Raw genomic sequence first — 25,850 nt, 5'->3', positions numbered from 1 at the left:
GATATGTATCTAAAGAGGTGGATTTGAATCAATTGTCGAAAATAATATGGAGATTTTATCTGTTTAATGACCTAATAAACTTGGTTTAAGCAAAATGGGTGTAGTTTATACAATGAATTTCATTAACCTTATGATGTATTCTTTACATGTAACAGGCTCTTGTAGATGCTTCTAATATGGTTCGAACCCAAATGAATTTCAAAAGACTTTCATTAACAGATATCAAGATTGACATTAAAAGGGTTCCTCAGAAGAAGACCTATGGAGGTTGCTGATGTCAAGAACAAATGGGAGAACAGTTCGTTGGGTAGGAAGTTGATTGTTCAGAAGAGAAGAGCTACACTAAACGATTTTGACAGATTCAAGATTATGTTGGCTTAAATCAAGGTATGTTGTGATATTTTTTAACCTTAAATTTGTTGATAAATCTAAACATTTCTCCTTACACTTGTATTTGCAGAGAGCTAGAGTTGTCAGGCAAGAGCTTGCAAAGCTCAAGAAGAGCTCAGTTGCGGCTGCATAAGATATTTCTATAGTTTTCAAGATGACTTTAAGATTTGTGTTTGTTTCTTTGTTACTTTTTGAACAATTTGTGGGTTTTTTTTGGGTGAAACTTGCAGGAACATGAGTCACATTAAATGTTATTTGTTTCAACTTTGTCAATTATTTTTGTAATTCAGTTAGAAACAGAGAAATTTTCAATTAATGAGTATTTGGAAATCGGTAGTTCTCATTGGAAAATTGTTAAAATTCAAATTAAAAGTACTTATTTATTCTCTTGGAATAATATTGTTTTTTTGGGATGTTTATACAAATATTATTAGAACATGATTAATTGGTGTTGGTTGAGGTCTTAGGGAATTAAGTTATGGAATTTTTTTCCTTGTTTTATAGTAACCAATTCCACCTCCTATGGTTTAACTATTCAGATCCAACTATTCTATAAAGCACAATATTTATTTTGAGTGGTTCAATATGATAAATCTGCAACTTTTATGTGTAATGATGGATCTGATCACAAATACATAGTTAGATTTATATAAACACCATGTCAACAAGAACATATAACAAAGCATAATAATCATGGTTTCCACATGACAAACTAGTAATGAAAAGTGAAAACAAACTAAGAACCACAACTGTTTTTTTTTTATCAAATCACCACAACTTAAAAAACATTGGAGCAAACAAAATAAACAAGCTCTCCCCTGCTGCAATGAGCAACAAACAGATAAGCCCGGAAGGTTGATATATTTGAAATGATATGAACAGTTGTTTTTGCTCTTGGTCAAGGTCTTGATGAAGACAAAGAGGTTGCAGAAATCACATCTCTAGATCTTGTTGAGTTTCTCCGCCTTAATAACAGGATTGGCTTTAACTATAGCATCCTGGGCAGTACCATGATAGTCAAAAGGCAACCATGTTTATCAGAGTAGCTATGGGATCCACATAATATATTCCCACATAGACATGGCGGGTTCCTTTCCATTAACAATGTTCTCAATGGATGAGGCATCAAGTTTGGTATCTAATGACACACCAAGGTTTGAATGTGAATTAGGATGATAAATAAACATAGAAAGTTCACCAGCAATGAAAGATTTAACTCATTTAATTGTACTGAAAATTGAAATCCACTTGTTTTGGAGCACCTTTGCTGACACGATGCATTCTACCTTCACTATCAATATATGTCAAGGTCGTTCTTTTGTTAGTCGGGTTAAATGGAAGGAAGTGAACTTCTTGAATCCCAGCTCGAGCCTATTGTTTTTCAATATATATTCAACAAGTTAACTAAAAACTTGTGCAAAAAGGTAATTAATTAGATTTTTTTACCTCCTTTGGATCAGCTAGCATCCATACAATAGCAGCGTCAATTGCATCTTAATTTTCCATCCGAGATTCCCTGGTAGACATCAAAATTACAGTATCTACATCTACTTCTCTGGAAATTACATGAACACAAAAAATGACTCCATGTAACATTTTTATGAAGAAACTCAAAACGAGGAAATCATGTCCAACAATAAATTACCTCAATAAGATTTTTGTTCACAAAATGAGGTTCATGTCCAAAACGAGAAGCCCTTCGCGTAATGAGAAGCCCTTCGCGTAACGGAAATCCCTTCGCATAGCGGGAAGCCCTTCGCGTAACGGGAAGGCCACTCGTGAGAATCAAATAAATCTTCTCTGAAATGAAACTGAATCAGAGCATCATCAACTGCAAACATCATCATTGAAAAGATGAACAACCAAGATGAACAATAAGAAAACCTAATAGTTTAGGATTTAAAGATGAACATAATGGAAATAATAACATAAATCGATCCAATCACCTGATATTATAACGAGTTTTCGTCATCGATCTATATAATGTGTTTGTTTAGGGTTAGGGTTCCGTTGTCGTCGTCGTGCCATCGTGAGAAGAGAGAGAAATGAAATGAAAAAATTTGAGTATTTATACAAAACCTAATTCACTTCGCGAAACGTGAAATACCTTCGCGTGACGCGAAAAAGGGTATTTTCGTCCAAAAAAAATAAAGTGGTCACCAGATCAATTTAAATTATCGGGTGACCACGGATGCAAATACATGCATCTTTAGGGTCATTTCGTCAAATTTCCCGATCAGAATCCCAAGCCTCTAATCCAACTTCCATAGAATTCGTCAATAAAAATTCTTTAAGATTTAGAATTTTTTGTGCAAGGCTCTAAGGCTCGTTTCTGGATAATCACAAAACTTTATAAAGAGTTCAGGAGTGTTATACAACTCACAGTAAACTTTAATTCGTGTTGTAATTCGAATTACATATTCAAATTGAAATTTTTAAATTTCAGTTCGACCAGTTTTTTATATTGCTTGATTATCCGTTTTCCTTGATTTGAATTCGATCATAAGATCATTTTAAACATTTTTTGCTAAACGAATCAAGCTTAATCGAAAATACAGAAATTTGATTTTGTAATTTTTTAAAAATTGAGTTTATGTTCTTGAATTGTAACTTAAGAATTTTAATCTTAAAAGCTTCTTAACATCTTTAAAAGATGTTAGGAGTATTTTAGATCAATTTCAATCGGTTTGAAGTATGTATACACAAAAACCGAAATTTCTAAAAGATTTTAGGAGTATTTTAGTTGTTCTACCTTAAAGAAATTGACAAATTGTTGGTTAAAGGATTTTTCTAGCAATTCTATTATTTTTAATTGTTTGATCTTTCTCTCCAGTTTGTTTACAAAGTAGTTCGAACTATAATAAATTATTATTGGTCCACGGGTATAAAATTATTATTGTTTATAAAGTAGCTTGAACTATAAGTTGTTTTCCTCCAATATAAGATGTTGCACTAAATTGAAATTTGTAAGGGAGTGAGAGATATGTCGGCGATTAAGAGGTTTTTTGCATTGAACTCCTTCGATTCACATTAGTGAATCTTGACTACATTATTGAAACGGTAAAATTTATTGAAACAGTCTAACTACTTTCCTGTTGAGACTCTCGAAAATTGAATCATGGGTTACAATTACGCTTTTTTCCATTATTATTATTTAAAATAATTTATGCACTCTTTCAATTTTCATACATCGGTTAGTAAAAAACTATGTAAATATTTACATATTTTATGGCTTCACGACGAATGACCCTAAAGAGTTTTGTGAAGATGAATTATCTAAATTAAAAATTGAGTCATCTAATAAAATGTTGTCATTTTAACTTGAATATTAAAATCTTCTTTTATTCGTTTTAAAATTTGTTTGACCAATGCACTTATTTGTTTTTAATATAAAAATTATAATATAATTTAGGTTAACAAATAAAAAAATTTTATCTAAAATTGATCCGGGTAATTTAATTCTTTATTTTGTTATTCTTATTTGTTTATTTTGTTTATGAGAATATATTGTTTAATGTGTTCTCTAAAATTTTGATTATTTTATTTATGATTAATTTTAGTTAAATTTTTGTTAAATATTTTTTTTATTTTGTTTATTGACATATAATTTGTAATATCTATTAATGTATTATATAAGTCTTTTCTTAAAGTATGAAATTTTACTTATATGGAATATAAGATTAATTTATCTTTTATATTATTTAAAATTTGATATTATAAAGATTAGAAGAAATATCAAAAATATATATTTGTTAGAGATTTTGAATGGTTAATTTTAAAAATTAATTATTTTGTTGAATTTAATTGGTAGAGAATATATCTCATTTCTTTAAAAAAAAAAAAATCTTAAACTTGGTTTTATTAAGAATGTCTTCACAACTACAATATTATGAATGGTGTAGCAATTTATACAATACTATTATTTTAATTTATATATTAATTTAGAATATAATTAATCTATACTTACATTTTATCTTAATTTGAAATTAACTAACCTATATTTACCCACTAGAGAAATAATCCTAGACATAAATGAAAACACCTTAAAATTATATATTTTTATTTACTTTTCTTCTTATACTTCACAAAATCTCTTAGTCCTAGTCATAGTATATAAGTGACCAAATATCCCTAATTATTTATATTTAGACAGTTCCAAAATCATTTTATAATTAAATTATTACAATGTAAGTACGGATAAAAGAAAATTAAATTTGGAGTGTGATTACAAAAATAAAAAAATAAAAATTATGAATAAAACGAGTAAATAAACATAATTTTTTTTAATTTAAAAATAAATAATAAATTAAATTAAAAAATATATATATATAAGATAAAGACAGTTTTGTGTCATATAAAAATAAATTAAAATAGTTTTCATAATAACAAAGTTACTAAATTTACAAAATATATATATATTAACTGTATGAGCTGAATGAATTATAGTCTTTCTCGTAACAATGGTAATTTCAAGAATTTTTTCATTTTTAAATTATTTAATTTTAAATCAGATATCTTATATATTTATTTTCTATAATAATTCAAATTATCATGTCCACAGTACAAAATTTTGGATTTCATTTTCTTTTATATATTTATAATTAAGAGCTTGTTTGATCTTTTATTTTATTTTTTAAGGTGTTATTTACAAAAATTCATCATTTCATCTATTTAATTATTCTTTTTATTAATTAAAGTACTAAAATTATCCTTTATTAAAAAAAAAATATATATATATAAGATGTTTTGATATATTAACCCTAAAAAATGATTTTTTTTCAAACAATTTTTATTTTTATTTTTTTTAGTAAAAACTCATTAAACCACGCCTCAAACCAGCTATAAGGGGATGTCTCATGTCAATTCAACTTCATATTTTTTTTAATAACATTTAATTTTTATTACTAAAATAAAAATAATATAATATTTAATTAAAGTCATAAAAATCATTCGATGGAAGACTCAAATTATTAATAAATTAACACCTTTATGAAAAAAAGAAAAAGAAAAAAGGCATCATATTATTTTTTCTCGTTTAACTTATCACACGAAATAAATTTTTATTAAATTTTATTCTCAAGTTCAAATATTTTACAATAAAACTGTTGTTTCGGTATATTTTCTAAATCTTATTATCAAGTGCATGGTAAATTTTGTAAAGATCAAGTAAATTAGATCCTATTTCACCTTCTTTTTATTTGTGTTAAGAAAGTTTTTAAGCATTTGATATATCTAATTACTAAACCCTAATATTTTTACCATTCTAAAAGTAAAAAATAAATAAATATGCAGAGCTAGTGAAGTGTTATAAAAAAAAGTTAGATTGCATCTTCTGGTATGGTACTAATCTAATTGTTACTCAACAATTAATACTTGTATAATAATAATAAAATAGAAATAAAATATTTTAACTAGCATAATTATTTTTGATTAATTATGACTGGAGTATTAAAAAATGGAGAACGACGAGTACAATCAAACCTACTAATTTATTAATTTAGCGAAATATTATTATATCGATAAATTAATATTAGTTAGAGAAAAATAAATTACAAAAACAAGTTCCAATACACATTTTATGAATGTACATTCATAAATTAATTGAATTTGTTAAATTCATTATTTTTGAATAAATAAAAATTTAGTTTATGGTATCAAAAAGTTAGTACACGATGATATCAACATAATACATTAAATATGGATAGAAATTAATTACTATATAAAATGTTTATTAAAAAATTTTAAAATCACATAAACTATAAGTAAAAAAATCAATCATGATCAATCAACAACGAATTATGCGAGTATAAAAAAGATCACCAAAGATGCACTCAATAAAATTTGGTGTAGTGGTTGACAAAACTTTCAATTTGAAAGTTAGTCAAGGAACAATATCAAACACTCTAAACTGATCATTAGAGTTCCTATATCAATTTGACAAAGGTAGATTTTTCAAACATCACAAACCAGTCAAGTACCCGGACATGCAGGAGAAAGTTGCTTATAAATGGTTTCTTCAAAGTTTGTTCGACGAATCCAATCGACTTAAGTAATTTAAACGATCTAAATTCTAGAGAAGACATTTGTGAGCTTGAGAACTTGATTATGGGTATGCATTATTGGCACAAAATGAATATGAATCACTTGCTAGATTATCCTGGTGAAAATAATGAATGTTATGAGGTTCAAAGCATTAAAGAAATTGTGACAGATACCATTCAAAATCCGGTCGACGTAAAAGTTAAGGATGATTCAATAGTTTTGGAACCGGTTACTTGGAAATAAGCATTGCAAGCGGCAACAACTCTTCACAACTTTTTGTTGCAACAATACCTCAACTCTTAAGTGTGCAATGAAGAGATTTAAAGATGAACTCAATATATATTTAAAGTAAAAAAAAAAAAAAAACAAGTGTTTATAGATTTATTTTTTACTAGACAATCTTAGAATTTAAAATCTTTTAATAATTATTAATTTATAGTTTCGTTAGGATCTATATATACCAGGATTTTAAAAAAATTATTATTTTATTATTTTATAGTGCTCCAATTTCTACTGTTGAGGACTGGACAAATTATTAAATTTATCGAGATTTACTATATATTTTCATATTTTTTTAGAAGAAAAAAAAAATTAAGAGGGATTCAAGAATTTACAATTAAATAAAGTAAATATAAAAGAAAATTATTATCTTACTTAGAATTTGTTACTCTTTATGCAATAAAGTATTGAAGCTTTAAAAATATCATTTGACTAATTTGATTGAATTTGAATAGTTTCTAAATGTTTTATTTTAGCTTCTTTTAAAAATTATAAATAGTAATTATTTATATTTCTTATATTCACAATAGTTTTTTTTTCTTTATTAATAAAAACTTCTCATCAATTCATCAATATTAACAACAAAATATTACTTATATATTTTCATAAATACACATTTTATATTACCTTGGTACATAAGTTTGTTAAGATGACAAAAATGTCCTTTATATTTATTTATATGTTAATAATGATATAGTAATTTGGGCATCTTTGATTTTCTATCCTTGTTTGATTAAATTCATTGAATTATTTAAATTTTTTGGTTGCATTGGGCAATTCAAAGAATGACATGATTCCACAAAATTATTGTGTTTTTATTGAACATGGTTGAGTACAATTGATTATTTATACTCTATTTTCTCAGCATGCTTATAGTCAAATTTTTAAGCTAAATTGTCGTTTTAATTGTCTTTTCGAATGATATTGATGAATCTATACCGACCCGTTTCATCATATACTAACACAATATTCTATCATCATTGCCTTCGAATCGAAATTGAACTTGTTACATTTTCTTTATTTGGTATGAAATCTCAATATCTCTGAATGTGAGTTTGGTACCTTAAACATAGTTAACAACAACAATAAAAAAGACAACACATAATCAAACAAAAAGATTAGACCGGTTGAAAGAGATGCCAAAGATTATTTGAAAAAGAATCAATCAACTATGGTGCTTAAGAAATCATGACGGGTTTAGAGCACTTTGTTAGCGTGTTCTTCTTTCTTCACTAAATCCGATATGGAATTGCTCCAAGCAACGGTTCCAAATTAGCCAACTGATGACGAAGGAACTTGTAGACAGACTCTGTTGTTGTGGAAGCTATACGAACAACAACACCGCCACCACCACCCTGTTTGCACGTTAAAGGATCATCATCAGATTGTCTTAATTGATTTTTCGACAAAATAAGAATCTCAACTGCAGGAATAGTGGCAATTATGTTCCATTATTGAATCGGGACTCAACTTTTGACAAATTACACTGTTCAAAGAGGTGACAAACTCAGAAAAATCATGAATTATTGAACAAAGTACTACAAAACATTTTATTCTTGCTATAATACTTAAAAACATTGGTTGTTTGACCACTTTATCAATGGGCTGGCCTCATTTGCATTATTGTCACACACCATAAAAGAAACAATCAATTAGGCTAGGCTATGTTTGGTTCAGGTATAATTGGTAATCTAATTAGAACTGAATATGTATGATTTTTTAGGTTTGGATTAGAATTGCAATTTTTTTTTCTCCAAGCATATTCAATTCTTAGCGATATTATAGCATACCTTGGGACCAAAAGCGCTGCAGGACGTTAGGAAGTCCGGTTTAGAGGAAAAATGATCAGTTTTTCGTGGCGAGTGTAGCAACTCATGAGACATCATTCTTTTCACTTCCTCCTGGATTTGATCTTGAATGTGTTTTAACCTAGGCCTGTAACCAGGAAATAATAATTGGCATCAATGTTTGTATAACCCATTTCAAAAAAGAAAACCAGATTGAAAACATTGCAGTGTTCTATTACCCCATGATTATAACCATGGCAAGAACCTGATAGTGTTGCATTCGTTCACTAACAGGCGAATATCTTCCTTTCTCAAGTAACACCTTCGAAATAAAACAAATTAACAGTTGTTGTAATTACAGACAGAGCAATAGGGGTTCGAAATGAACAAAAGTGGAACTCACAGAATCAATGAAAACAGGCTGCCCATCTTCTGCGAAGATTCGATTGATACTTTTATACATTTCAAAGTCCCACTTCTCTCCGGTTTCAATGCGTCCACTGGTGATCCAATCGACTAGGAGCAAGCTCGAGTTGGATGCAATTCTAAATATTTGTTTCTGGGAATACCTTGCGGTGGAAAAGCAAGTAACTGGATCTGGAACAACTACGAAAAGAGAATTGTGTCCAATCTCTGCCTACTGCAATCATTTATAATGACAAAAGAACTAAAGAAGCAAGCTTTCTGTGAGGAAATTAATGAATGAAAAAGCAATCACCTCTAGGTTTTGTTCAGAAACCTTAGATCCAAGTGATTTGTAAACCTGTAATTCAATAATAGTTTATAATATAGTTGGATTGAAAAATGAGAAAGAAACTGATTTGATTTGACCTTAGTAGAAGATTGTGTTGTCAATACAGTAGTGCAGCCATCTCCAATAGTGAACCCACAAGAAATTGAATCTCCCTGTTAATATATAATCAAAGGAAAGCGAATTCAAAAAAAACTAAAACTGGGATTTAGGGTTTAAGCAAGCATTAATCATCATACAGATACAATTCCACCGCCGTAGGAGATAGAATAGACCCAAACAGCATCTGCGAGAGAATTACCGATCTGTGATAAAGGAGGTTGATTTGATTAAGGTGGAGGATCGAAAATGAAAGTTTTTGATAGAAAGGCGGATCAGACCTTTTTGGGGACGATGAATTTGAGTGGGTACTTTGAGAAGCAACGAGTGACAGTTGACTTGCCTCCGACTATCTCTACTACGATCTTTCCAGTTTCCATCTTCGCCGGAACAGCCGCCATGAACTGACGGCGAAGATCTCCGACGGAAGCTAAACCAGCTACTTCAAAGTTCAAACCTTGTATGTCAATTTTGAAATCTTAACTTTTAAATTTTCAAATAATCCTATTTAAAAATATCTAATTGTTGATTATTTGAAAAATAATATAGAGTTTTAATTATAAAAAATAATAATGAAATTAGACGTAAAATGTATTCAAACAAGTGAATTAATTTGTATTATTGGAAATATTTTAATTAATATTATGATTAATAATTGAATTGTTATTATATTATTGTTTTTCATTAGATTTTGTTTAGTTAATTATTTTAAATTATAATAATATGTTTTAGATTCAAACAATTATTGTACCGACTAATATACAAGAATAGATTTTGTTACCCCACTATTTCTACTAGTCCTTAAAATGGAATGGTGTCTAAATATAAAGTTCGCGATGCATTGTTAAACGAAATCAAAATAAAATGGGATGGTGTCTATATATAAGGTTCGCGATGCATTGTTAAACGAAATCAAATTATTGGGTTGGAGCTACGAAACTTATCACCCTTATATGAAAGGAAGGAGTTGTTATTAGATAAATGACTTTTGAAACGGGTACACAGGAGCACTTCCGTTTTCCCTTTTACTAGTAGAGGGTCCCGTGGTTCCTATGCCGCCGCCTTTCCAGGTCCTTTGATTTTAGTGCTTCGACCCGAAGCGATAGCTTAACGCTAGTTCAGTGGATAAGATAGTCAACCTATATTTATTGGAACTCTCTTCACTTGTAGGAGTATATCTTGGAGTCGATTATGTTATTGTCGGAGTCCTACTCTTGATCAATCCGACATAGGAAATCAGATTTAAATTTATCTCGGTGTTCACCTAGCTCACTATGTGATGGATTTTTTGTTCTAACAATTTTTCTCTTATCGGGTTGTCAGCGATGATTTATATAGTATTATTTCAAATAAAACATGGTGACAAATCAACACAATTCAGCCGTTGTGCAATATCAATCCAGACATGCTCTGTTGATTAGTATGGTAATCCTCACTGAATTGACCCTGTTTCAGAAACAAACAAAAAAATGTAACTTACTTCCAAACACAATTTAACATCAACCAAACAACATAATACATATGTTTCATACATACCAGGTTTTGGTTAAAATGTTGTTGACCCACAAAATAACCATCATCAGTCATAGCTCTTGTATTATCCATCATTTGTTCCTGCCAAATATATAAACAACACCTTTTAAACAACAACAAAAAAAACACAAATCATAAGCAAATTGTCGAGCCAAACCGCATGTTGCTGCCAAATGCCCGCCTCAGGCTGATCTGAATCCGACTTGTTTCTATCGCCACACTTCCTTAAACCTTCCTCCAAAGCTGCCAACGCGATATTGTAACTTTCTTCCGATGAAGATCCTTCATCCCCCAATCTAAAAGCTTGTCTAACCAATCGATTATACCGACCAAACCTAGATTGATCTACCAAACATGACTCTCCTTTAATCGAGCTTCTCCCTTTTTTGGCATCCTTAGTCCATCTTTTCAAAATATACCGCGATGGAATAGCATTCACACCGCATATCTGAAGTATAATCATTACATGTCTACAAAGAAATCCATTGTATTGAAAAAATCGACACGAGCAAGATACATCCGACGTGGTTTCATTCCATACCACATTGAATTCGCGATTCGCTTCGAAATCTTGAACGTTGAATCTTGATGACGAAGAACAGTCTCTTTTGGGATGGCAAGCGACAACTCCCAAAACCTCAACTTGAAACTTCTTGAATATCGAATGAGTATATATAGTCGCCATTTGTTTCCCAAACGGGGATGGCGATTTCAGCCCCGGTTGTTTATGAAATGTCTCGAAATCAGCTTTCGATTCCTCTTCAAGCTTTTGTGACAGAATAGATTTGTATTGGCCTATGAACTCCTTAAGTGTAGTTTTCCTTTGTATAATATCCAACCGTTGATGTTGTTTCGTAGACCACATTATCCCTGAAAAGTTCGAGTAACATGGAATCCATCTCACGCGATCATCAAACAACGACTGAATCCATTCGTCATTACTCAAACCAAACTCATCCACCATTTCCCTCCATCTGTTTTCGAAATCCTTCTCTGTCGAAGCCCAGAACACACATTCATTGAATTTGGTTATAAAATCCTGGTGTTGTCTGATCACATAACCAAGTTTCTCTGAAACTCTGCTCAATATATGCGAAAGAGAATAACAATGACATGAATCAACGAAAACCTCATCAGCAGCTTCTATACTGCATTGATCAAATTCAGTCAGGAGAAAAACCTTGGGAAATCGAAGATGAACACCTCTTAGCCAAGCCTGCATCACCCATTTGTAAGCCGATTTCGTTTCATGCCAAATCAAACCACATCCAAGGATCATAAGCTGAGAATGATGATTAACTCCGATAAACAGAACCAATGGCAACTTATACGCATTCTTAACATACGAATTATCGAACAAAACAACATCATCAAAGCACTCACAATCAACCCTAGCTTTCGCATCAACCCACATAACGTTTCTCAATCGCTGTTCTTCATCCAAATCAACAGCATAAAAGAAATTGGGATTTTCCTCTTGCATAAACATTAAATGTTCTAACAATACAGATAAATCTTCCTTATCAAACATCAATTCCTTCTGTTTAACTCTTGTTCTAGATTTAATACAATCCAATGACAGATACAAATCATGATTATGATCATTAAAAAAACTATGAATCTCCCATATTTGTTCATCATCTTGTCTAATCTTAACATGTATAAATGCCTTACAATCTGTCTTCGATTGATTCGTTCTACCACGTTTCTTCTTAACAGATTGATCAGGTTTTAAACCGTATCTAGAACAGACAAATTTAGCATCAATGAATTTTCCAGATATTCTAGAACGACGACTTGCCTTTATAATAGGAGTGAATCCAACGGAATTAGCGTATTCTTTGTAGAACGAGAATGCGTCTTCTTTCGATTTGAATTTCATTCCATTACATGGCTCTAAACTTGAATAAGATGAGATTTGATCTATCAATGGCGGTTGTTCGAGGTCAATATCAATTGAAAAATCTCCTTTCATCTGTAAACAACATAAGTGAAGTAAAATCTAGTTTAAAACATCTGAAATTCGCGATTAGATGAGAATGATGATGAATTTGAACCTGAAGAACATTCTTTGTTGATCGGAATCCAGTAGAAGAGTGAATTTGGAGAAGGCGAGTACGAACGAAACTTTCTTCTATTGAGCAAAATTCGATTTTTAGGGTTTGGTTTTGAGTAAGAATCTATACTCGCTGTACTCGCGGGTTGACTGAACCGGTTTAACATTTGACATTAATAGACCGGTCTATGACACCGGGAGAAAGAAATTGTATGATGTACATTAAAACCTCAACAAATTAATACTTTGTTAATTAATCACAATAAATTATTAATTTATTAATTAATTGATAAATTAATAATTTATTAATTTATTAATTTATCGAGATATTCATTCATTTTAATAAATTAAATAAATTCTGAATTAAATAAATTCTTGAATGTAATTAAATTATAGATGCATAAATTGTAAATTATTTTTAACACGGTAAATTAAGGCACATGAATACAATTACAATTTCAGAAGATGTAGATTGGTTGTCTAAAGATGTACATCATTTAAGTTTTCTCATTAAAAAATTGAATTATAGTGATGCAATAAATGCTGAAAATGTTATTGATTATCCTGGTGAAAATGAAGGCGCCGAAGCAGAATTTTTGAATGATGAATAAATCATTGGCAGTCTTATGGAAAATGAGAAAGAAGATGACAGTATATAGTTGAAGTTTTATGGAAAATGAGAAAGATGACAATATAGAGTTGGAGCCGGTCTCACACGAAAGAATGTCCTTCAAGCAAAAATTACATTGCGTAATTTTCTCTTACAATATGAACATAGTACGCCACAACTCCATAATGCATTAAGAATGATTCGAGATGAAGTACAAGAAGAAGTCAATTTCAAAAGGAAACAAATTACATTATAGTCTCATTATAAAAGTATATCTTAGAATAAATATCTATAATTTTGATGTAATATGGAATTATTAATTTATATATTATATGAAACTTATATGCATTAATAAAAATATATTATCTCATAAATTTAACGAATTATTAATTTATCTTAATGGTTCCGAGTTGGGGACTACAAAAATTTATTAATTAATCGAGATTATTAATTTATCGAAGTTTTACTATAATGGTAATCCACAAAATCAAATACAATCAATTAAATGAAAACAAACATTTTGAGATTATTTAATTGAGAAAATAAATGAGCCGCGATAGGGAACAATTTGGGAACGAAATCAAAGTCACGAATATACGAGAGAAATTGACTTATTATCATTTCATTAACAAAATTTAACAAAATAAAAAAAAAAAAAAAAAAAGAGAAGAAAGATGAGTTTGAAAAACTAGACAAATTCTATCTTTGATTTTTATTTAATAAAAAAAATACATAAAAGAAAGACAAACAAACTTTCAAACGATAAAAGTTAAACACAAATTAAAAATCAGCCTACATTCAAACATAAAAAACTAACTATATCTTAGATAATATAGTATTAATAATTTCACCAAAATACTCCAATATTGACTAAGCATCCAATTTTCTTCGTGCTTGAATACACCTCCAAATGAATTTTCATTAACCACTACATCCTTCCAAATGTGCTCCACGGATCTACGAATTTTTGTAAAAATCATTACGTTTCACTTGAAATCGCTTGATTGAAGATCCAGAATGCGGAAAGGTTTTTAGGCGGCCGAGATTAGGGTGTGACGAGAAGATTGAGCAAGATAGTCAGATGTTCGAAGATGATACTAAAGTCTTCCACATTTCTGAGGAACACGATCCTGATGACGAAGTTAAAAAAGAAAAAGAACTAAAGCGAGAAGAATGGAGATTGACTCCTGATGACGAAGTTAAAAAAGAAAAAGAACTAAAGCGAGAAGAATGGAGATTGACTTGAGACATCAAGTTTCGTTCTCTTCCAAGAATGTTCATGAGAGTTTGGGTAGATTACGTTTTGGGGTATATGAACTCCTATTCTCTTTGGATGAGAAAATGTCAATTACTATTTGTTTTCACAATTGTCAAGTATCTAATACTATACATACCATCAACAAAGGAAGTTAGCTTACTCCAAAGAATAAATTTAAGAGAAATACTAATATTTTATAATAAAAAAATAATAAATCCAAATAAACAATGAAATGGATAGAATGATGTTTATTATGATGATAACAAAAGGGAATGAAACTAACTATAACTACTTACTAAACATAAAACACTTGACCAACATTCAAGAGGCTTTCATGAGGAACATTAAAAATAACACTATTTTCCCTGCATATCTTCCTAAGAAAAGCATAAATATAATCAACCGCTATTCTTTTCAAAATCCTCGATTCCCGCCTCGCCCTAACCACCGTGTTCCCGAGTATATGAACAACCCCCGCGTCCCTACAACCGTTTAAAAACTCCAACTCGTCCACTTCCCCGTTTGTCGACGACATGTTCGCGCTGCTCCTTTGAACCCTCATTGGCGACTTCACCCTCATTATCGAATCCGTCGACGAAACCGTCTCCTCCCTCCCAACCGAATCCCCTGACCTTGACCTCTCGCACAAGCTGTACTCGTCTGAGTCCGAACAACCGTCCATCATTGTCTCCAACCGGACGAACATGAACAAATTGTCGAACAACTTCTTCTCGAAATCCTCATCTTTCTTGTGTAGATCCTTGTACCCGTATCTCGCCACGCATCTAAACATGTGGAAATTCTTCGGACCAATACGTTTCACCAAAAATCGCTCCTCCTCGGGGACAGTATACACCGGTAGGTATTTCACGCACACGAATACAACCACAGAATGTATTGCGGGGAGGTTGGTTATGAAGTGCGAGAATATATGAGGGACGCCACTTGCTAGCTCGGTATAGACCAGACCTATTCCCGGGACTCGGACCAGTCCTAGACTCGGTCCCAACCCGAGGATCCACGCCATTGACACCTTGCTGTGCATTTCGAACTCGTAACGCTTCAACGTTCCGTAGTGCCAGACGTACATGATTATGAGGAATGCAGCCGCGATCACGAGCGGTACCCAACCTCCTTGATCGATTTTAAAGAGGACGGCCGAGAAGTAAGTGCACTCAACAAACAGAGACAAGACGATGAACACGATCACGAAGATCCAATGGCAATGCCATACGAGTAACATGATTAGTGTCATGAGTAACGTCGTAACCAACATCACTATCACCACCGCAGTACCATAAGCATTGCCGATTTGGCTCTGATTTCTGAAACCAGCAGTGACAGCAATACAAAGGATCATGAGAATCCAATTAATATCGGGAATATAGATCTGCCCGAGAAACTTCTTCGACGTATGAACAACTTTAACACGAGGAAAACATCCTAGTGCAAGTGCCTGTTTGATTATAGAGAATGTAGCCGATATAGTAGCTTGACTAGCCACAATTGCAGCTAAAGTGGCCACAATCACCATAGGCCAATATATACTTTCGGGGATAGATCGATAAAACGCCTCAAAGACATGATCCTGGTGTTTCATGAGATAGGCGGCTTGACCAGAATAAGCTAGTAAAAGGCAAGGAAACACAACAGCAGTAAAAGCAAGTTGTATAGCTGGGACAGGAAAATGAGCCAAATCCGCAAATAGAGCCTCTGTTCCTGTTATACTAAGCATGATTCCTCCAAGAGAGGTCCAACCGTCTTTCCCTCCTGTTTTGAAATATCGATAGATATAAACCGGAGAAAATGCTTTCAGAACTCTGCTATCGTGTTTCCATATGTTGTACATTCCTATAACTCCGATACAAAGGAACCAAAGGAGTACAATCGGAGCAAATAACCACCCCACTTTATCGGTACCATAATGTTGCACGCTGAATAAACCAACCAAAATCACCACCGCAACAAGCACCACCAAATCTGTTTGCAGAGTCTTATAATAAGATTGACATATTCAAACTTAAAAACGAAAAATTATGAGAAATACCATTGCTCATCTGAGGATGATCCACCTTTATTCCACCAGAAGCTGAAAGAACTGCAATAGATAAGACTGAATTATCAATCTTTTTGTCATGTTTATTTCATCTTTTGAATATATCATTAATTTGCAAATCCAAATTATTAATATAGAATTGACCTTATATTGATAAGGATATTATTACCTTATGGTATATAATTAGTGTATCCTATAAATGGATAATCACTCTATTATGTAATGAATAACAATCTCAATAATAAAACATTCTAGTTACCTGAAATAGCAGGCGTGAGAATTCCATCGCCAATAACCATACAAGTGCCAACAAGAACGAGTATCAGAAGGGCATTCTTTCTAGAAGTATACTTCTCCAACCATCTCTTAGTTTTCGCAGCATACGAATGTTCATGGAATGTGCTACGGCTATAAGTTGTCAACTCTTCATCAGTCCTATGCTGATTTGGAATTGTTCTAATTTTGGCATGTCTACATAACAACGAGTATAGAGCAAAAGTTCCACCTGAACCATAAATACACAAGTAAAATAAAGAACATCCACTATCAAAACATGATTTTCAAATGATCATCTCCGTAATAAACTAACCTTGACCACTGTCATTTGCTTTACAGACAATAAACACATATTTGAGTAATGGAATAAGAGTAAGGGAATATATAATCAATGAAAGAGCTCCAATCACATCCTCAGGATCCTTTATTCCTCTAGGAAAAGTATTGTAGAATACATACAGTGGAGATGTTCCTAAATCTCCATAAACCACTCCAAGACTTTGAAATGCAAGTCTAGCCAGTAATAGAGCTGAAAACTTCTGCAATTCATCAAATCCACAAGAACAGATGCATAAGATACATAAACAAGAACAGATGCATAAGATACATAAGTTTCAAGTAAATCTAGTAAACAAATTGAGGAAAAACAGATATACTTTTTCTCTATACATATTCCTGAGCCTTCCAGCTTCTTCATCCATGGGTTGATCAAGTTTCTGATCCAAATCCCACATACTTCCTTTGTTATCACCTTCATCATCAATTCCTATCCCAGTCTCCATAGAAAACCTGTACTAACTAGGTCTAAACTCACTTTCTACAACAACCCAATTGCTAAAATGAGCCACAGAGTAGTATTAATGAAGATACAACAAAACGATGAAATTCTATCTATAACAAACAAAGCCCACAAGCCATCATTGAGGATAGAACGTTTCAGTAAACACACTCGCGGATGTCGGGGAAGGGGGAAATACAGATGGAAGATTGACAACTCAATTGTGGGGTCAGACCAATTGCCGATCAATTATCAGCCACAAAATTGTAAAACCCAGAAAAAATACAACTCTCAAAACTCGTATAAGCTGTAATAACTACAAAATCTCACTACCCATGTACTAAAATGAAGATCTAATTGAAGAAGAAGAAGAAAGGATTCTACTTTCTAAGAATCTAAGCAGAAAAATGAAAAAGAAAGTTCTCTATTCGCCGCTATCTTTCAAAAAGAAAGAAGATTTCACCATTATCATCATCGACCGCTTCTTATATAAATCAAAGTCTTATCTTCTTCCCGCAGCCATTTGAGCAGAAGAAAATTGAAAACAGAGCTTCTTACACATGGCGGACGTAAGCTAAAAGTTGAAAGTACTTTTTGCAGGTATATATCAATTCTTAAATTAAAAAAAAAAAAACTATAAAAAAAAAAAGCATATTTCTATAATCATAAATTAATACTTAATATTTTATTTCAATAATCTTAAAAAAGAAATTAATTACTACATTAAATTATTTTTAAGAAAGTTAATTTATTAAATAGAAATCTTAAAAGGTATTAATATTTAATAAAATAAGATTTTTTAATATATAATAATAATAAAAAAAAGGAAAAAGAAAATTATATTTATTCTTTATATTTATACCCATAAACTTATAATTAAGATGGATTAATATAAAAGAGGGGTAAATTATATTATATTATATTAAATATGTAATTAATGTTTGAAAATATTTATTCTTAATTAAATAAAAAAGATAATTATTACAAGAATATATAAATAATTTACTTATTCTGTCTGATTTAAAAATGGTAAAAGTGTAAATTGATTATAAAAATTTAAAATTAAATATTATTCCAAGATTAGTAATGGGAGAAAATTTTGAATGGAACAGTAATATTAATGTTATTGGTTTCGTTAATTAATTTTTGTATGTTTTTTTATAAAATATAAATGAAAAATAATAAGAGAAAAAGGAAAATAGTTAAATTACATATGAGGTTTGATTGATTTTCAGTTATTTATAAAAAAAAAATGAAATTAAATGTTTGATCTTTTAAATGGTTAAATTATTGTAGTTTTTTTAATTTTAAAATTTATAAATATAAACTAAATATATTTTAATATTTTAGTTAATAAATTATATAATTTTATTTAAGATAAATAAGTTGGATTGAATTTTTTTTTTAAATTTACTTTTTTTATTATTATTATTAAAACTCACATATTAGGTCTTATTTTTTTTTTAACTATTACTCATAGTTTATTTTTATAAAATATATTATAAAAACTAATTAAAAATTCTAAATAAGTAAGATCAACAATATTTTTCTGCAAATCTCACGTGATTATAAATGAATCACAATCTAATCATGTTTAAAATTTTATAATCAAAGAAAATAAAAGGACTAAAAGCATTGTAATTAGAGCCAGAATATTATTTGAGATTCATCGTACTTACCTTGAATTATTAAATTACGAAATTTATATTTTATTTGTGAATGGTTTGACATTAATAATGTATAGTTCTATAAGAAATAAAATTATAGTTGACTGGATAAAATAAATTAATATGTGGGGGACATGATGGGGACCACATGAGAAATTATTAAAATGTTTTCAAATATTAGTATTTTCTTTTGTCACGTCTCAATAATTTTTATCATCTGAATCTCTACCTAAAATAATATCAAACTTACAATAATAATACCTTTTTTTTATTCTCATATTGTCTAGAATCTAACCCCATTTTTAGATTTGAATCTAGATTTTCAGAAATGTTTACACACAAAAATAGTATAAAAAAAATATTGTTTGGATATAGGAAGTATCATAACACTAGACGTGACAATTTAAGTCGGTTCAAATTGGCAGATCGAGACCCAACTTTCATAAATTATTGGTTTGCATGTTTAATAATACTAATTTGAACAGGGTATTTAATAATTTTGGTCAAAATATCTGTAATGAACATGACATGTTTATTTGAACTCAACTTGATTAACTTGAATCAACTCGAATTCAAACAAGGTTTAACTCGATCTAATTAATTTGAATTCAAACAAGGTTTAACTCGATCTAATTAATATCAAATCTCTAGATTAAAATGACATAAAAAAAACTATGAATATCAAATCTCTCAATTTTAGATTAAAATGACAAAAAAACTATGAAGCTAAATCACAAATATGTTTTAAAAAATCATACAAAAAAAAAGCGAACCCTACTATAAAAGAAAATTATAAATGAATCCCCTCTTCTAGCATAGCTGCAACAAAAGCTATATATCTTCAGCCTCCTTGGGTTTTTGGGTTCGAGACCATCAGACGTTAATTTGTTCGCCTAGTTACTTGGTTAAGTATGTTTATGGGTTATATGTTTAACATGAATTTAACGCGTTTTAAAAAAAATATATATCTTATCTAAATAAACATTTAAAATTTTTATTAAAATCTTCCTTCAAATTGAATTATATTTTGTATGAATTTGAATCATTTAAATAACTTATTACTTATTTAAATATTTGGTTTGTTAATGAAATATAAAAAGTTAAATTATTTAGTAAAAAAAAGTTTAAAATGTATTAAATATTTAATAATTTAAATTAATAATATTTTAGTGTTTTTAATAATAAATTAATTAGAGATATGATATGAGCATCGAAGGTGAGAACGAAAGAAAGCTCACGAATCCGACGGTTCATATCTAAAAAAAATCATGTCTAAAAAAAGGTTCAGCATTTGGATATGACATTATACCGCGCTAGATATGATATTATAAACGCTGATATGAACTTATACATAGTTGGATATTTATTTATAAATAAATTTGTTTTTATTATTTCGTTTCAAAATTCTTTGTCCTAATTATTTCTCAATTAATTAATATCAAAATAAATATAGATTATAAGAATTATTTAAAGATTATTAACGCATATATCGTTATATTATATTAGAAAAGTAAATAAAAAAAAAACACTTTATTACGTCTCAATTTGCATCTAACTTTATACTTTTAAGTTTAAAATGGAATATTCCTCTTACAAACCAAAAGGAAAAAGGAATGAAAAGGAGTTTCAGCTGAATATTATTTCAGTCCTTGGATGTTATACAAATGTTATATTCTCCCTATAACTTTTTGAATGACCAAATATTTGTGAATTTTATGAATAATCATATATATATATATATTTAAATGGTCCTTGGTGAGGGAATAATCATATATATTCTATTTAAGAATACTTTTTATTAAGTTTTGCATATGGGTCTAAGTATAAATTGTTTGAAACTAATTTGTTTTTTTAAATGATAAAACTCATTTAAATAATTAATTAAATCGCGAAATCGTAACTTAAAAGTAAAATTTTGATATTGAATATTAAACATGTTTAGTTAGAAATTGTTTTTTATCTCCTATTTCTTTGTAACTTTTTTCAGTAAGTTATTTTTTTTAAGAGAAATATAATTTACCAATAATAAAGCGGGATATGAACAATTTCAAATTTGTCGGCCACTCAACATAAAAAGAATGAATAACAATCAACAAAAGTCGGAAGAAATAAGTAACGAAACTAGTTAGTAAGGTTGATAATATTATTTTGACAAAAAATATTCTACAATGATAATATAATATATTAGGACTAAACATGATGAAAAACCGAACAAAAACATCGTATCATTAATAATGCTAATTTCTTAATTAACCAAATAATTTATAAAAAAAATCAATTTGAAATGATGTGTTGTAGATAAATCCAATATGACAAGATTCCACCAAATTAATTATGTACTTATGTCTATTATCATGTGACAATGGTGGCCCGACCCTTAACATCAATTATGTCTCAATTTCTTTTCTTTTTTTTATTTCAACCCTCCATGCCCAAAATAAATAAGTTTGATTCTCAATTGAAATTTGAAATTCTTGTGAGTAGTCTATTAGTATTTGATATTGATTTAAATGGGCCAAAATGTTGGTTTGCAATGTCAAATATTTAATAAGTAAAACAATTTCCTACAAGAAAAAAAATAGTTGGATTCATATATTATGCACATAAGCACATTCTACAACTAGTTTTATTATAATCAACTAAATAATATATTCTTTCTTAGAAAAAATCTAAATTATAGATTGTACTAACTTTTTTTTTAAGAGAATGAATACTTATTAAATAATGAATAAATAAAAGTCACTAATGGACGAATTTAAGTTCCAATTTAAACATACTTTAATGGTACATGTAAATCTTAGACAGCTATTCAATGTGTATTATTGGAAAATTCCAATAACTTTGTATATGGGTTCAATTCATTAAGGATATTTTTTTATTTGATTTTTATGAATTATAATTTGATTTAAAAAAGAAAGTATAAAATCGTAGAAAATTCTCAATTTGCTATCATGGAAGTAACTAGGAATAACAATATGAAGGAAGTATATATTACGTTCCATTTGTCCATATTTCGAGAAACGCTCAAATTTTCGTGCTCTTGCCACGGTTAAACGATCCTTTTCAGATAATTCGTCTAATTCGAGGATGAAGATAAAGGATATCAAGAAAAAAAAAATCAAGGTGGAAGGTAAGAATAAAAAAAAGAATCGACCCTAGATTTGCCTCAATTAGTAACCAGAGAAAAAGAAAGCAAAAGCGATTCAAATTTTTATGATATTTTGATCTTTAAAATATATATTAAGTTTTCGGTTTACTCAATTAAATTCTTTTTCTAAATTCAATTCACTTATTGAAGAAGTAAAAAAAAATGGAATTTTTAGAATTGCTCATTTTTATTAATTCCATCTATACTTATCCATCATAAAAATAAATTTATAAAATTATATAAACAACTTTTTTAATATAATACATGAAAATTTATATTATTATAAAGAAATAACTTAAAATTTTTATAAAATATATATATCAGTAATTTTATATATTTAATCGTGTTTATTAAAGTTTAGGGAATACAATACTATCGTTTTTTATGAACTTCTCGTGATATAATTTGAAAATTTTCATACATCAATACTTTTAAGGTTATATTAGTAAGCTCAAATGTGTTATTTTGTATCAAATTTATGACTATTTGATAATAAAATTCAAAAAATAAAAATAAAAAATACTAAGAACCTTATCCCTTCAAGGAAATACAAAAAAATCTAAAATAAACATTAGATATGTTGTTAAACTAAAAAGAATCCAATGCCAAAAGTTCTTCATGGGTGAGTTGTATGAAAATAAGTATTTTATATATTTCCAACAGAATCCAATGCACTATTTAAATGTAATAAAATATTTATACCAAATATAAAATTATTTAAAAAGTATAAAACCTTATTGAGTTTGAATTATTTGAATAATTTCCTATTAACCCATCACCTTATGGCTTATAACCAAAAAAAAAACTCTTTACATCATTAAAAAAATATATTTTTCTACTATACATTAATACTAAATAACCCAAGAATGAATCAAGATTGAGAAATAAAAGTGTATCAAGCTACTATTTCTGTAACTGGGATAAATATATAAATTTGTGACTTACCAAGTTTCTAAATGTGATTTTATCTTGATCTAAACAGACCAATAAATTCAAACTGAGACACCAATATCAAACAAGTTTTGATCGCATAAACAAAGAAAACCCACGAAAATCCGTAACACTAGATTTGTAGTTGACATGAAAGAGATCTTAATGCTCAAAGTAGCATTTGATTATGTTTTTAAGTAGGCAGTACACTACAAGAAAGAATGCAGCAAAACCTGCACGATCAGCTAAGAATGGGGAAGATGCGAGCCACGTGATCAAGTGGGACACTATCAGCAGCATTCTTCTTCAATTCGGGATGGTTGAACTCGCTCTTTGGTAAGGTAATAACAAGTTGACCCTTGCCCTGACCTTTCTCAAGAATCCAACCGTTATTCTCTACCTGATGTTCCAAAAACTTGTCTAGTGATGGTCCTTCCATGTTGATTGCCTGTGGTTAACACAATTATGATCATTTCATGTTTGTTTTATCGAAAAATGGGATTTTCATATAGAAGATATTGGATCATACCTCAGCAAGAATAGATCTCTGAACCTTTTGGTAAGTCAGGGAAAGGATATGAACAGCGTATGATTGGATTGCTTGCTCGAAACCTACAATTAAAAACTCCAATAAACCCTTCCATTGAACAGTAACCGTTTAATTCAGACCAGTAGCAAAGAAAAATCACCTGGCACAACCTCCAGCAGATGACGACTTTTAGAAGCTTCATCCCAAAACTGGCGGAATCTAGCAGTCTGAAGGCGAAACAAGATTTAATAAGAGAACCGAGCAATGATCGATAGACCCACAAATTGAAAAGAAACACAAAACAGATCATACCTCTAGATAGTGTGAGAGGACAATTAAGGTCTTGAATTGTTCCTCCATTTGCTACAATGACAGACAAAATCAAGAAAAACCGACCCAAGAAACAAAATACATAATCGAAAATTAACATGTTTCAATACCAAACGCTCTGGAATCAAATAAAGGCAAAGACTGAAGTCAGGGGCAGGCATTGCCATAAGTGCCTGTTGAAAAGGTTCAAATATAGAGCAAGTAAATTAACAGTAAAAATGAAATCTTTGCAATGAAAAGTAAAATCAAAGAGCTAAAAAAGACCTTAATTAAAATCCGAGCAACAATTGGAGCACTCATTCTCTCTGGCTCAAACTACAATTAACAAATCAGTCAAAAAAATTAAGATAAATCAAACATTTCCACTCTATTTCCATTCAAATTTCTACCTGATATAGACGAAGAATGCAGAGATTAGCATCCAGACTATACGTTTGAGATGAAACCTGTTATGAATTACAAAAACCATCGAGTTACAAACTAACGATTGATACATAGATAACAAATTCGCAAACATTTCTATACGCATAAATCAATTCAGGATACAACAAAGAGAAATCAGATAGAGATATGTAGATACCTGTTCATTGACGTAGTTTTCTAGATCCGGAAGGATGTCGGGATTGTAGGGATTAACGGCGACGAGCTGCTCAACGGTGTATTGAACCGGAGATTGTTGCCTTTGAGCTGCTTCTCTTCCCATTACTGCGTCTCTTTTTGCAATCGAATCGAAAATTGGAGCTTCTTTGATGACTGTGACGATAATGAGAAACCCTAATTTGGATACGAATTGACGATGATAAACCGGAAAGGAAGCAAGTGAAGAAATTGGATTCAAGTCATAGTAAAAATAATAAGCCCAAGTTCTTATTGGGCTGGATCTATTATAATAAGTATGTAATTTCTTTAGAATCTGAGACCAAAAGAAAACGGGCCATATAATATAAAAATAACATTGGCCATATCTCATAAAAAAAAAGTATAATGATTATCTTTTTTTATAAAGGATACAAGTCAATTACAATTAGGTCCTCTCCTCTTCTAACCTAACGATAAAAAAGATGGATATTAACTTTAAGTGTCTGAGTTCGATCGAGCCAAACCCGTCAGGCGGAATTTACGTAAACTCGTATATATAATTAAGAATAGAATGTTTTGCCTAGCCAAATTAAAAAAATTATATATTTAAAAATAAAATTAATTAAAAAACAATAATAAGTAATAACACTATAAAAAATTATATAAATAAAATTAATTAATTATATTTATTAATTTATTTGAATAACTAATATTTTTTTTTGTAATTTATAAATTTATTTATTTTAATGTAA

The 25,850-nt window shown here is 29.7% G+C and overlaps 4 protein-coding genes and 1 long non-coding RNA gene across 6 annotated transcripts; 1 reads left to right on the top strand and 4 right to left on the bottom strand.

The window, feature by feature from the left end:
- Positions 1-285: 285 nt before the first annotated feature.
- Positions 286-663, top strand: LOC124943992. Its single transcript, XR_007099782.1, has 2 exons — positions 286-387; positions 461-663. It is a non-coding gene; the product is annotated as an uncharacterized LOC124943992 (long non-coding RNA).
- Positions 664-7,687: 7,024 nt separating this feature from the next.
- On the bottom strand, positions 7,688-9,813 carry LOC124942093 (urease accessory protein D). 2 transcript variants are annotated; one of them, XM_047482510.1, is made up of 8 exons: positions 9,630-9,813; positions 9,489-9,554; positions 9,330-9,404; positions 9,217-9,261; positions 8,902-9,135; positions 8,738-8,820; positions 8,502-8,646; positions 7,688-8,066 (listed from the first exon to the last, which is right to left on the bottom strand). In XM_047482510.1, the coding sequence occupies exons 1-8, from the start codon at positions 9,747-9,749 to the stop codon at positions 7,944-7,946; spliced, it is 891 nt and encodes a 296-aa protein (XP_047338466.1). In that variant the 5' UTR covers positions 9,750-9,813; the 3' UTR covers positions 7,688-7,943. The 2 variants fall into 2 exon arrangements, 1 of the variants encoding a protein (XP_047338466.1); XR_007099656.1 differs by lacking the exon at positions 7,688-8,066 and having other exon boundaries at positions 8,504-8,646; positions 8,738-9,138; positions 9,551-9,554.
- An 858-nt stretch (positions 9,814-10,671) lies between these two features.
- Positions 10,672-13,069, bottom strand: LOC124941877 (protein FAR-RED IMPAIRED RESPONSE 1). The gene is made up of 4 exons (XM_047482241.1): positions 12,939-13,069; positions 11,039-12,856; positions 10,885-10,962; positions 10,672-10,794 (listed from the first exon to the last, which is right to left on the bottom strand). The coding sequence occupies exons 2-4, from the start codon at positions 12,854-12,856 to the stop codon at positions 10,726-10,728; spliced, it is 1,965 nt and encodes a 654-aa protein (XP_047338197.1). The 5' UTR covers positions 12,939-13,069; the 3' UTR covers positions 10,672-10,725.
- Positions 13,070-15,020: 1,951 nt separating this feature from the next.
- On the bottom strand, positions 15,021-18,475 carry LOC124941259 (potassium transporter 11-like). The gene is made up of 5 exons (XM_047481555.1): positions 17,794-18,475; positions 17,451-17,676; positions 17,121-17,366; positions 16,853-16,903; positions 15,021-16,785 (listed from the first exon to the last, which is right to left on the bottom strand). Exons 1-5 carry the CDS (start codon positions 17,917-17,919, stop codon positions 15,101-15,103), a joined length of 2,334 nt encoding a protein of 777 aa, XP_047337511.1. The 5' UTR covers positions 17,920-18,475; the 3' UTR covers positions 15,021-15,100.
- A 5,266-nt stretch (positions 18,476-23,741) lies between these two features.
- Positions 23,742-25,317, bottom strand: LOC124941528 (eukaryotic translation initiation factor 3 subunit K). Its single transcript, XM_047481869.1, has 8 exons — positions 25,100-25,317; positions 24,909-24,965; positions 24,784-24,834; positions 24,630-24,692; positions 24,502-24,552; positions 24,350-24,416; positions 24,190-24,272; positions 23,742-24,108 (listed from the first exon to the last, which is right to left on the bottom strand). Exons 1-8 carry the CDS (start codon positions 25,220-25,222, stop codon positions 23,902-23,904), a joined length of 702 nt encoding a protein of 233 aa, XP_047337825.1. The 5' UTR covers positions 25,223-25,317; the 3' UTR covers positions 23,742-23,901.
- Positions 25,318-25,850: the final 533 nt, after the last annotated feature.

Source organism: Impatiens glandulifera, chromosome 6 (assembly GCF_907164915.1).
Source record: "Impatiens glandulifera chromosome 6, dImpGla2.1, whole genome shotgun sequence".
Taxonomy (NCBI): domain Eukaryota; kingdom Viridiplantae; phylum Streptophyta; class Magnoliopsida; order Ericales; family Balsaminaceae; genus Impatiens; species Impatiens glandulifera.
Note: the sequence above shows the minus strand (reverse complement) of the source record. Positions and strands in the feature narration are given on the sequence as shown.

What these genes read in the sequence shown, in the direction of transcription:
- LOC124942093 (XM_047482510.1), bottom strand. Translation starts at nt 9,749, where the DNA reads ATGGCGGCTGTTCCGGCGAAGATGGAAACTGGAAAGATCGTAGTAGAG. An exon ending in AATTCATCGTCCCCAAAAAG is followed by an intron (nt 9,555 to 9,629) that starts GTCTGATCCGCC and finishes CCTTTATCACAG; the next exon opens with ATCGGTAATTCTCTCGCAGA. An exon ending in CAACACAATCTTCTACTAAG is followed by an intron (nt 9,262 to 9,329) that starts GTCAAATCAAAT and finishes ATTGAATTACAG; the next exon opens with GTTTACAAATCACTTGGATC.
- LOC124941877 (XM_047482241.1), bottom strand. Translation starts at nt 12,856, where the DNA reads ATGAAAGGAGATTTTTCAATTGATATTGACCTCGAACAACCGCCATTG. An exon ending in GCATTTGGCAGCAACATGCG is followed by an intron (nt 10,963 to 11,038) that starts GTTTGGCTCGAC and finishes TATATTTGGCAG; the next exon opens with GAACAAATGATGGATAATAC. An exon ending in AACATTTTAACCAAAACCTG is followed by an intron (nt 10,795 to 10,884) that starts GTATGTATGAAA and finishes TTTCTGAAACAG; the next exon opens with GGTCAATTCAGTGAGGATTA.
- LOC124941259 (XM_047481555.1), bottom strand. Translation starts at nt 17,919, where the DNA reads ATGGAGACTGGGATAGGAATTGATGATGAAGGTGATAACAAAGGAAGT. An exon ending in AGCAAATGACAGTGGTCAAG is followed by an intron (nt 17,367 to 17,450) that starts GTTAGTTTATTA and finishes TTTATGGTTCAG; the next exon opens with GTGGAACTTTTGCTCTATAC. An exon ending in TCTCACGCCTGCTATTTCAG is followed by an intron (nt 16,904 to 17,120) that starts GTAACTAGAATG and finishes TATCTATTGCAG; the next exon opens with TTCTTTCAGCTTCTGGTGGA.
- LOC124941528 (XM_047481869.1), bottom strand. Translation starts at nt 25,222, where the DNA reads ATGGGAAGAGAAGCAGCTCAAAGGCAACAATCTCCGGTTCAATACACC. An exon ending in GCATTCTTCGTCTATATCAG is followed by an intron (nt 24,835 to 24,908) that starts GTAGAAATTTGA and finishes TGTTAATTGTAG; the next exon opens with TTTGAGCCAGAGAGAATGAG. An exon ending in AGAGATCTATTCTTGCTGAG is followed by an intron (nt 24,109 to 24,189) that starts GTATGATCCAAT and finishes TGTTAACCACAG; the next exon opens with GCAATCAACATGGAAGGACC.